The sequence below is a fragment of the Pezoporus wallicus genome, unplaced genomic scaffold (genome assembly GCF_028554395.1).
Source record: "Pezoporus wallicus isolate ANWC-B61680 ecotype Strahan unplaced genomic scaffold, APGP_CSIRO_Pwel_v1 scaffold_13428, whole genome shotgun sequence".
NCBI classification, from domain to species: Eukaryota; Metazoa; Chordata; class Aves; order Psittaciformes; family Psittacidae; genus Pezoporus; species Pezoporus wallicus.
In genome coordinates, this window is record NW_026637482.1 from 763417 (window position 1) to 776023 (window position 12607).

A 12607-nucleotide genomic window follows, 5' to 3' on the forward strand; every position below is an offset into this window, starting at 1 on the left:
CTATGGCCAGTATCTCCAACTTAGAAAAAAAACTGATACACCCACTTTGGGCTCTGCTCTGGTTTCTCTCTGGATTTGAGCTTGTTCTCCCACATCTCATGCATTAGGGTGTCTTCTGGAAAGCTAGCTAAGTTTTGTAGTTATTGACAGATGCAATTGTCATTGCTGGGAGGTGTTCCTATGAAAAACTATGACAAGCAGGAGCAATGTGAGCCTGGGCATGACACACACAGGGATGTCCCCTGTGATTAATCATAGAACCACAGAACGGTTTGGATTGGAAAGAACCTTAAGATCTTACAGGGGCAGGGACAGCTTACACTACATCATGTCACCAAAGGCCCTGTCCAACCTGGACTTGAACACTGCCAGGGATGGAGTATTCATCATCATTGTTTCTTCATCAATGGCTTCACTCCACAAAGAATTTGCAGTAAAGGCAGATTAATCTTATGTAAGGAGAATCAGGGGAAGGAGGAAATAAAAAGCCAGAGTATTATTTATTTGCATGTTTGAGATCAAAGTTATTTCATGGTTTAGTGTGAGGTGTCTCTTTCCATGGCAGGGGTGTTGGAACTAGATGATCTTAAGGTCCTTTCCAACCCTAACTATTCTATAATTCTATGATTCATATTTGATTCCCAAAAAACTATCTGCAATGAAGCGACAGTGCTGATGGATTTGGGTGGCTCCAAGCCAGAGCATCCATTTAAGTACCAAACCTCCCCTCCATCAGGATGGGAAAATTTGCTTATTAAGAGAGTCATGACACTGTCCCAGTTGTGCCTGGATGGTTGAGCATAGAGCATTACTCCCAACCTCAAGAGGTCGCTGCCCTTGTGGTGATATCATTTTTCATTTATTGTATTGGAGTTATAGTAATGATGCAATTCAATTAGACATAAAAAAAAGAGATAACTAATACTTTTAATAACATTAACACCAGCTTCTGACAAATTCCCTACACAGATGGAAGAGCTTGATAGAGTTACTGGTAATGGAATATCCCCCTCTGGAGAGGTGTTAACAACCCTTTTAATATCAATACACCTGCTAGAGCAAAGCTATTTGGTTGCAAAGAACCAGCACCTATGCAAGCTCACAAGGAATGCAAATGATCAACCAGAAATTGTGTTAAGAGGACTTTGTTGATGTGAAGATGTCTCCATGGAATTCAGTGAAGATTTATTCAGGTTGAAAACCTGGCCTTATGTACCAAAACAACCTTTCTCTTTCTTTAATTGTTTAGATCATTGACATTTGATGGACTAAAAAAAAAATAAAAATAATCTGATTTATGCCCATTACTGTGGGCTCAGAGAATTCTGTGGGCAGTATGGAAATAGAGCTGTTTACCCAGTTTTCTCCTGAATCTTTCACCCAGAAGACCTTTATTTCACCTTAATAAAAACAAAACAAAAAAAAAGAATAATGCTTATGTGAGAGGGAGATCAGAGCAAACTGCCCTGTGTAACAGCCTCTGCCAGACCTGAATATATTTCTTACAACACACACCTGCTATTTCAAAGCACGTAGTTTTAATTTCCACAGAGTACCCCCTTACTTTTAATGTCAAAACCAATTAACATCATACATGTAAAAACACAAAACCATATGCTTTTTTGCAAATGCACTAAACGTACAAAACCCTCAGTCCTACAGCACTTTCAAATCTTGAGCACTGATGCCTTTTTCTGAGCATCCTTGCGCTGCTTGTTGACTGAATGCCCTACCGACACTTTGACCATGGGACCTACCAGCGCCTATTGGTATCTCTGTCACAGACACACAAAATTTCTGACACCATTCAGCAGTATAAAAACATCTCATTTTGCATCCTCCTAATCATGAACAGTAAAACAAGAGCAGTCAGATTCAGTTAATTTTTTAACTTGCTTCACACTGTTTCTCACGCAAGAGGAAACAGTATTCATCCTGTACAGGGAAAATAAGCAGGTCTGGAGGCCCCATAAATAAATACCTAAAAATCCCAATATCCTTTCTAATGGCAAAGTCTAAATCTAAGACTGTTAACTACTTTCATATGTATGGCAGACTCCTCTTCAATTATTCATCTAAACATCTTCAACCTTCTAAGTAAAAAAAAATCTAGGAAGCTTCCTTCCAAAGCAGAATGAGGGATCATGGGCCTTTTTGCCATATTTAAATGCAACGTATAAGACATAAGGATTACCAGTCACTCCAACAGCGTGTTCAGCAGCATCTACAATACAATAAATGAAGAACAAACCAGGAAAAAGGATTTTCACATCGGATAAGAGAAGTGCAATCACTATGACATTTGGAAAATGAGAATGAATGTTGACTAATTTGATGAATTTGGGGAAAACTCCACATAACTGCAACCATATGAAGCTGAAGAGGGCTTTGGACCTGTAGGGACAGGACAAGGGGGAATAGCTTTAACTTGCCAGGGAAGAGATTGAGATGAGACCAGTGGCAGTGGGTTAGAACTGGATGAGCTTTAAGGTCCCTTCCAACCCAAACCAGTCTGGGATTCTGTGATTCTGGAGGTAGGTGAGCACAAACTGTGACTGAGGCAAAACTGCGATTACTAATTACAGTCCCACAGAGAACTTGCAGAGGTCCTTCCCTGGCATTGGACATGAGTGCCTGTCACCACGACAATGCCAACCAAAGCCTCAATCCCAGGGAGAAAACACACTGCTGCTTCAGCAGAAAAGAGGCTAGTGCTTTCAGGTCCCACCACAACCACAGTTCATTGTGTGTCTTCATCACCATGGAAGATCAGAGGAAAAGTTTTAAGGTCTTTTTTGCTCTCCTTCCTCTGGGCTTCAGAAGGCAGGGAAGAAAAAAAAAAAGGGAATATGGACGAAGGCCCATCAGAGCCTTTTAAAATGTCTTTCTTCTTCCCATTATACTTCCAAGAGGAATAAAAGATAACAGAGAAAAACTCAAAAGAGTGCTTTTAAAATGCTTTTTAGTCTTTGGCTAGAGAGGGAAAGAGTGTCAGAGAGACAAGGGGAAGGATGATTTAGCTGTGGGCTAAAGATGAAACCAGGTACCTGATGCCAGCCCCAAGATAGACCACTCCTTGTCCTACATCAACTGCATTCCTAGGGAAGCAACCTTCAGCTTTTAATTGCAATGCTTTGGGAAGTCCTGCCTATAGAAAGAAACACTTCAAACAATTATATCGATTGATCTTGCCCAGAGCTGTCTAATGTTTTGTCTAATTACCACTCTCAGAGTTCAACAGCCAGACAGAAGTGCCCACCAGTTTAGCTGCAGATCACACCATAGGCAGGAGCATATGTCAAGCATCACTTTAGAATCATAGCACTGCACGAGAAATGACTGAAGTTATATGGATTGTCCATACACAGAATACACTAAATGAACAAATGATTCCTCTTTTAGTGAAAATATTATCTGTTCCCATCCTGGCCACAAGATCTCAAGCACATGCATAAGTGTATCTCATACAGGGCTCAAGCGAGGACTTGTCCTTAATTGCTTTGCCTTGAGACTCAAATCTGTGACCAGCCTGGCAGACGATACAAACTTCACTATTTTTTATTAAAATCTTTGTTTACCCAGCGTACTCAAAAGCAAGCAGGGAACTAATTTGTAATGCTATAATAACAGAACCACAGAATCATAGACTGGTTTGCGTTGGAAGGGATGCTAAAGCTCACCCTGTTCCAAACTACTGCCACAGGCAGGGACCTCTTCCACTAGAGCAGCTTGCTCCAAGCTCCTGGGTCCAACCTGGCCTTGAACACTGCCAGGGATGGGGCAGCCACAGCTTCTCTGGGCACCCTGTGCCAGCGCCTCAGCACCCTCACAGCAAAGAGCTTCTGCCTAAGAGCTCATCTCAGTCTCCCCTCGGGCAGGTTAAAGCCATTCCCCTTGGCCTGTCCCTATAGGCCCTTGTTCAAAGCCCCTCTCCGGGTTTCTTGTCAGCCCCCTTTAGTTTTTGAAGGCTGCTCTAAGGTCTCCCTGAAGACCTTGATAATCTCTCTACTGTCTTTCACTGTAGAAACTACCCACACCCAAGAGTAACCTTGCTGCTGTTTCCACTACAACAGTCAGTACTTCCAGTTGTTGCACAGATGTGACACTGGGCAGCTGGGGAGATGGCAGAAGATATGCAGTGTGAGTAAACAGAAACTTGAGAAACAGGAGACAAGAACAGAGCCATGATGCTGAGTTAAAAAAAAGGACAGCACAAAGTGATGACAAATCGGAAATACAGAAATTTAGCTCCTCACCTGTGCAGGACAAACACAACATAGTATCTGTCAGCATAATACCTGAAGACCCCATTGACTGACAGGGTATACAGCACACGAACGCCAGGTTGGGAAACTATTATTATTATATAAATGATAAAAATATGAACTAAGAGACTGTCGTTCATTGCAGAGCTCTTCTGGTGATTGAAGAGCTGACCTTAGTTCAGCTAATCTACAGAGCCTCTCAAAAGAGCTATAACCCTGCAATTTATCAAGCTCTCCATCCACTCCCCAACGAGCAGCCTCACCTCCCATGGTACATCCTTCATTCCATGGCACATTCACATCAAGCAAGCACCAGCTCTGTGATTTGGATCATTCTGTGATTCCTAACGCAGTGTCACAGTAAGCATCCAACACACCCACCTTCTCCAACTAAAGTAAACGTTTCCATAAACACCTGCACTGGTGGTTGCGTTGAGGTTGTTGCACTGTCCAGGAAGCTCTGTGCACAGAACAGGAGCCTTTCTGTGTGATTTCCAGCATCTTTATTTTACACTCTATCTACTTTTGTTGCTTCTTGTTCTTGCTGTAAGACCCCAGAAGGGAACAATGGTGAATATTGTTTCAATGAGTCAAACTGCTCCACTGGTAAGGATGTTGTTTCCCAAAATGGGTGGAAATTGGTATCAAAGCTTTGGAAATGACGAAGCTGAGGGTTGTTTACCTGCTGCTTCCCAGCTGGGAGAGGAGGCACCTTGTGAGCCCTCCATCCAAGGAAAGTGTGACCATGGACTGAGTGCACATGACCAATACAGTAAATCTGCTCATAAAGCACCATTAAAGGAAAACAAAACCATCAAAACTTCAGTAGTCTCACAATTTTAAACTCTGATTTGCAGGGTGAGAAGATACCTCGTGTTCAGGCAGTAGTGCGATTTCCAAGTAGATACTATTCTTCCAACTTCTCTGTTTGACAACCAATAGTGTGCTGAAACTTTGGGCAGCAATTTAGAGTAGTTATGAATGTATTTTGAATACTTCAGAGCACTTATAAAATTATAGCAGATATTGGCATTACGATCGACAAATGACTGCCATCAACTGAGACAGAAATTGAGACATTTAACTGTGCATTTATCATGCCTCTCTGAGAATTCAGTTTCCTTTATAGTGCAGACATCTCCAGACACTTAAGCGAGATGTTCTTGTTTGTCATTAGCCCAATTTAGCTGTAGCCCTTCACATCAAACCTGAAATTGAGAAATGTTGTTAGAAAGAAACAATTTTGCTAGGTTTACAATTATCTGATATGTTATCTTTCAGGAATAATATACTCTATTTTACCAGTGAATTTACTGTCAGAAATCAAGAGATGCACTTCACTTTCAGTCATCGTTTTCCATAGTTGGATAGCTTTCTGTATAGGCAGATGTGCAGAACCACAGAATCATGGAATGGTTTGTGTTGGAAGGGACCTGAAAGCTCATCCATTTCCAGCCCCTTGCCACAGGCAGGGACACCTTCCACTAGACCAGGTTGCTCAAAATCTCATTCAACCCAGTCAGAAGACCCAACGGAGCAAATATCAACTTCCCAAGGCTCTATACCCATATTAAATAAAGACTCCAAAGCATCAAACATCCTTTATCTTGCTGAGGAGAGCATGGGTACTTTTCAACAGCAGAAGTGGTCAAACAGGTTGGAAGTTTATAGAAGGAAATGGGGAAGAGAAAGGTAACGGGCATATGAAGTATATTTAATTTCCCAAGGACCTGAACCAGTAACAATTTTTAAGCCATCCCCACAGCAAACATGAGAAGGAATTCTGTAAAACGAGCACCAGGAACATGCACCAGGGAGTTGGGCAAACAATGGCATTAACGCTGGTAGTGAAGCCAGCTCCTGCAAAGCACCTGAGCTCAGCCCTGCCTGCTGCACAATCACACAGTTCAGATGAAGAACACTGCGGTACCTAGTTTTTTGGCAGATGAATGCTCAGGATAGCATGGAGGAAGGAATTCACTTCAGCAAATTCAAAGTAAGGGTGGTGACAGACTTGGGAAAGAGCCAAGAGCAGCTGGTAGATGGTGGATGGCTTCCAGAGGACTTGGGTGCTGCTGATACTTTCACCTCAGGGCAGGAGCATCTCCATCCAGCCGAGGGCATGGTGAGAGGGGTGCAAAGGAAATGAAGACAGGGCCAGTGTGTTTACTTTGGATTCCAATGGAAAGAAGAATTTAGGTCAATTTCTTAGAGAAAGGATAATTTTAACACAGCGAGTGATTTTTTTTTTTTTTTTTTTTGCCTTTAGTTAATTAGTCATGAAAGCCTCAGTGGAATTTGTCAGTATACTTTTTATTCAGGCAAGGCCAACATTTTAAGAAATTTCCATCTATTTGTATTACAACAAAGAGACTTGTTCCATTGACTCACGGAGCTGCGTTTCAGCAGCAGGGAAAATTAGGCATGTGGAAACGTGTTCCCTCTTTGAGTGTTAGCTTCATTCGCAACCACCTCATTCAATACACGAAGCAACTAATTCATGTAGATCACATCCATCGAGGGATTAGCAACAGCAAACATGAGGCAAGAACATACCTGTTGGCTCCTGCTGTATTCTTTGGATCCATGTCCCTACACCTGCAGAGTGGCACAGCCAAGCCTTGTCTTAGGCTGGCATGGAGGAGAACCAGTGAGCTTCAGTGCGATAGGATGTTTAAATACCAGAAAAGGGCAAATTTATTTCACAGCTTACTCACATTAGCACATTTGCTAAAGTCTCTGCAATAACCCTTCCCATCAAGAATGGAGGTGGAAGCCCATTGCAGTTTCAGTCCTTGCAGCTGGGTATGCCAGGCAAGCAGGCTCATAGGAAACAGATGATTTTGTGGCATTATTTCATCTCATTAAAAACCATTTGATAAATCAGTCTGAGCCCTCTAAAGGACATTTGGTGGAAAATCCATGTGCTGGTCATCTGGTGAATGACTTTGACTGAAACTGGAAGAGTTATTCTAGCTATCATCTCACTGGATTGACAGCTGTCTCCTGTTAGAAGAGGCCAACCTAGCCATCATATGCAATACATGCTTCAGGAAGTGAGCTGAGGCAGAGCATAGGTTATTGCAGGATGGTGTTAAACCACAGGCTACTGGGAAATACCAGCCGACACCCAGCACCAGTCCTTCACCAGTCTAAATGTGAGACAGGATGGGGATGCAAAGCGAGGTTCTCTGCTTCCTTGGCAGTGCAGGGAAAGCTTGGGTGGGTTGGGAGAAGACAGGGCTTGTTCCTCCATTACTCCACCCAGGCTGCTCCAGGGAAGTGCAAAGAGCAAGGTCAGTGCACTAGTTCTGAGCTTAAGCTCAGCCAGATGATGTGAAGAACTCACCTGGACTGCAATCTGCACCCTGAAGGAGAAGACTCACAGGCTTCCTTCTACTTATTAATCATTTTGATCCTGGAAGCCCTCGCTGCATATCATGATCCTGCTGTGAATCTGCACAGCAAAGCCCTCACAGTCCTGCCCCAAAGACCTTGCTGTCCCAGAGTAAAACAGGCAACCAAACAAGGGCTCAGACACAGAAATGCAGGGAGAATATCTTGATGGTGCTGCCACGCCTTGTGCTCTGGAACAGATCTTTCACGCTAAGTTTTGTACTAGGAAGGACAAGGGAGTAGCAGTGAAGGATAAATGAACCAAGTGTGAAATCTGGAGATGATTGCACTTGGCATAATCTCATTGTAAACAAACATTCCTGACTGCGTATTTAAAGGCAGCACTGGTCCTGTATCCATATGGATATGGAGAAGGGGGGAGTGAGGACAAAAAGACATAAAACAACAGCAGCTGAATATAAAAACATTCATCAAACTATACAAAGACGACGACTACTTAAATGTAAATGGCTCATCCTCAACTGAGCTCATTTCCATTTTTAAAAATACTCATGAACACACGGCGGTTCTCCCACTCCTGTTAACACGTGTGGTGGCTCATGGGCCTCACAACACAGAGGGCAACTGCAGCGCATGGGAAATGGATGCTGTGACAGGTCACTGGTGATTTATACTGCACCACTCAGAGAAGTGATTGCCATCGTACCCAGCCATCACCGGGCTCTGACGTGCTGCACCAACACTGAATTTCTCACTGGGAGCTAGTGGGAGTCAAAGAGACCAAACACAGAAACCATTCAGGAAAAAAAAAAAAACAAAAACCCAACAAAACTTTGAAGATTGAGTTAAATCACCACCTACAGGTTAAAATTTAAAAAAAAAAAAAAAAAAAAAGATATTTTGTGGTTACTTTAAGACATACACAGAACAAACCATACAACACTATAATAATCAAACCCAACATCATTTACATCTGCCTTGATCAGAAACATGTTTTCCATGGTCTCTTTCCAAAATGGCAAATGCTGCTGTTCTTCGTCCACATATACATGTATACATGTTTTTAACGAGGACAAGTCCAACAGTGTGCTCTACTTTTTGTCTCATCCCTCCCAAAACACTTTGCCCCTCACACACAATGGCAAACAACAGAAACAGGACTCGTACCCAGCCAGAAGCAGCGTGCCCCTGCCTGCACAGGGATGCACCACTACCCTTTGGTACCAAAGTTTTGAGCACACCCCAGCGTGCCCACAGTGACTCCGGGATTTGGACAGGGAGCAGGAGCGGCGCTGGCCCCATTGTGCAGCATCTCCAGGAGCCCTTTGTTAGAAAGGCTTGCTGCCTGCCCATGCCCTGCTGCGACGGGACCGTGCCAGCACAGTGCTGCCCGAACCTCCTGCCCACACCTCCTGCATGGCACTGGAAACACCACAATGAGCAAGCAGAGGGCACAGCCTTGCCCCAAAAGTCTGCTTTACTCAATTCCGTTGGCTGAGTTAGGACAGTGACAGGGATGCTTGGGAAAGCACAAACTCGTGACAGCCCCTGGGGCTGCGGTGCTGAGAAAACTTTGCCCACCTGCAGCCTGCGAAGCACAGCACAAGAGATGCCACCTTCAAAACCAGTGCGATGAACACCTGTGTATCATAGGTGGCGTGTGAAACACACAACCAATATGTGTAGCTGGAAAATATGTGGCTGTTTCACCCATGGACCACAAAACAACATCCACACCATGCTGCGGGAGCAATGGTTTAGCCGCGCGTCTGGCCCCTGACACAGCACACGGCCTCCTTAGCTCCCTGGGCACCTTCACACAGAGCCTCTGCCTATATCCCTCCTTTGGCAGCAAAGGAGCCTGCAAGTCAATCATCTGTCATGAAGGAGGATCACTGCCATGTCTCCCATCTCCCAGCCTTTAAGCTGCAAAGGCAAGAGAGACACCTATTCATCATGCTGCTCCCACTGCCCAGGTCCCACCTTCCACACAAGTAACTGCAGAGGACAATGCTGAGGACACACACACTCAAAATAACCCTCATTCGAGGTTTGCTGGAGAAGCATCTTCCAGTTTACTTGCTAACTGTCCAAAACCAGGACAATCAAAAGATACCCCCTTCCCCCCCCCCCCCCCAAGTTGTGTAAAGGAAGCACCACCTCCATGGGCAATTGCCATTTGCATACAGCTGATAACCTGAGCTTCACCGAGGATCTTTTAGCAAAACACTTCTCATGCAGCACTTTCCCCCTTCACAAAAAATCTGCTCTAGTGCTGGTGTGCGTGGTGTGGGGAGTTGGTTCCCATTGTTCCTCTGTCGCTGCTGCGAGAGCAGTGTGCACAGACATGTGCGTTTTCCAGTCTCCCCCCTTCCCAAGGCTTCTCCTACCAAAGTGTTCCTTGGTTTCTTTAGGAGAGAATTAAATGAGCACTGGTATTTCCCCTCACGCATCTCCCTCCACCGTGCACTCACACACCCAGAGCCTCCTGCAAATCAAAGCTGCACTTTCTTAGTTCCTAACACTTCTTGGCTCATTCTCCCATTCCCCTTTTCCTTCTTTCTCAATGAGAGATCTGTGCACCGCCGAGCCCTTCTGTATCTCCCGTACAAGTAGCCCCGGAGCATCGCTCTGTCAGTTCCTCCCCTACTCCAGTTCCACACACAACCAGCTTTGCCATTTTTAATTGGAAAATGTGCCTGCCAAGTGCGGCAAGAGAGGTGCAGCCCCAAAGAATTGCAGCCTGATAGAGTTGGAAGATGCTTTGCGGGTAACTGCGATCTCTGCCTTGCTAACTCATCCACTGCTCTTATTCCTTTCCTCAGTAAAGGCAGCCCCTTCCCTTGCTTTCAGCACACAGACCCAAAAAGCTACAGGCGAATACATCCAGTTGCGAGACGGATCAGGTGCAAAATAGAATGGGAACTAACCTTATCACCACCACGGCACACAGACTTACACACCTATTATGTTACCTCCAGCCACATTTCTCATTTATTTTCCATGGATTTCCTTCTTTCCAGTGCTGCCTTTTCTCTCCAAGGCTGCGCAAAGCGCTTCTAACCCCGGTTCCCCTTCCCATCTGTGGGAGGTGATGCAAAAGCTCACAACAAAAACGGAGCAGCAGCAACAACAACAAAACCCCCCGAAAAAAAAACGAAATCGCACTTGCAGAGGGTGAGAAAGTGCTTTAGCACAAGAGGAACAGGCAGGTTGCGGAGAAAAAAACACCCTCGCCCTGGAAAGAGGAGGGAAACGCGGCAGAGATGACTTACCGTCGACTCGAGGATGCAGGCTCGCCAGCGAGAACACCAAGAGGAGAAAAACCAGCTTTGGTACCCAAACACATCCAAGACTATGCTCCATATTTCAGCGGACACCTCCAGCGCCGGGTCCCGGTCTCCGGCAGCAGACACACATGCACACACAGCCCCTCCTGCCTCCTCCTCCTCTTCTCCTCCTCCTCCTCCTCGCCGGAGCTCGCCTCCCTCGCCGGTACCCGCTGACAGCGGAGGGGGAGCGGGTGCGGAGGGAGGAGGAAAAGTTGCGTTCAGCACCAAGAGGCTCCGAGGATGCCGAGCGCGCAGGGAAGTAACTCAAGGAGAAGGGGAAGGGTCCTCCCACCGCTGGAAGGGAAAAAACGCAACCCACAACACACACAGGAGAATCCTGACCAAAAACCCGTCACAGGAGCAGCGGCGGCTCCATGTCCAGCGCGGCGCCAAGTACAAAGAATGACAGAATAATAAAGACGAGGGGATGTGGAGGGTAAAAGCGCCGATGCTCGGGCAGGGCGCAGCGGGCGGCTCTGCTCCCGGCCCGAGGAGCGAAGGGAAGCGAAGGGAAGAGCAGGGCAGGGAGAGCTGCGGCGTCCTCCTCACGGGGTCCGGGAGCTGCCGCCCGCAGCCACAGAGCCGGGACGTTCAACCTCGGCGGCCGTGGGGCGGGGGCCAGGCGGGGCCGGGCCGTGACGGGGGAGCAGTGAGGGGGGGCCGGGCAGTGAAGCTGGAGCACTGCGGGGGGGGGGGGGGGGGGGGGGGAGGCACTGGGGTGCGGCCGGATACTGGGGGGGGGCAAGGCACTAAGAGGGGGACAGTGAGGGGGAGCCGGGCACCGGGTCCTGAGGGGGGAACCGGGCAGTGGGAGGGGAGCCGGGCATCGCAGGTGGGACTGGGCACTGAGGGGGGACCAGGGCAGAGAGGGGGGAGCCGGGTACTGGAGGGTACCCGGGCCGTGAGGAGGGGCCGGGCAATAAGGGGGAGCCGGGCAGTGAGGGGGGGAACCTGGCAATGAGGGGGAACCGGGCACTGGGGAAAGGGAACCTGGCACTGGGGGGAACCGGGCAGTGAAGAGGAGTGGGTCACTGGGGAGAACAGGGCACGGGGGGAGCATGGAGAGGCAGCCGGGCAGTGATGGGGGAGCGGGGCAGTGGTGGGGGAGCGGGGCAGTGATGGGGGAGCCGGGCAGTGATGGGGGAGCCGGGCAGTGAGTGGGGAGCCGAGCAGTGATGGGGGAGCCGGGCAGTGATGGGGGAGCCGGGCAGTGATGGGGGAGCGGGGCAGTGATGGGGGAGCGGGGCAGTGAGGGGGGAGCGGGGCAGTGATGGGGGAGCCGGGCAGTGATGGGGGAGCGGGGCAGTGATGGGGGAGCGGGGCAGTGATGGGGGAGCCGGGCAGTGATGGGGGAGCGGGGCAGTGATGGGGGAGCCGAGCAGTGATGGGGGAGCCGGGCAGTGATGGGGGAGCGGGGCAGTGATGGGGGAGCGGGGCAGTGAGGGGGGAGCGGGGCAGTGAGGGGGGAGCGGGGCAGTGATGGGGGAGCCGGGCAGAGATGGGGGAGCGGGGCAGTGATGGGGGAGCCGGGCAGTGATGGGGGAGCCGGGCAGTGATGGGGGAGCCGAGCAGTGATGGGGGAGCGGGGCAGTGATGGGGGAGCGGGGCAGTGATGGGGGAGCGGGGCAGTGATGGGGGAGCCGGGCAGTGAGG

General features: G+C 47.9%; 1 protein-coding gene across 1 annotated transcript in view; it reads right to left on the reverse strand.

Annotated features, from left to right (window-relative positions):
- DCC (DCC netrin 1 receptor) overlaps positions 1–11291 on the reverse strand; it is a 602355-nt gene extending 591064 nt beyond the window's left edge. The window contains exon 1 of the mRNA XM_057405653.1: positions 10898–11291. Coding sequence (XP_057261636.1) covers positions 10898–10988 — 91 coding nt within the window. The 5' untranslated portion in view covers positions 10989–11291. The remainder of the gene's footprint in view (positions 1–10897) is intronic.
- Between the last annotated feature and the right edge of the window lie 1316 nt (positions 11292–12607).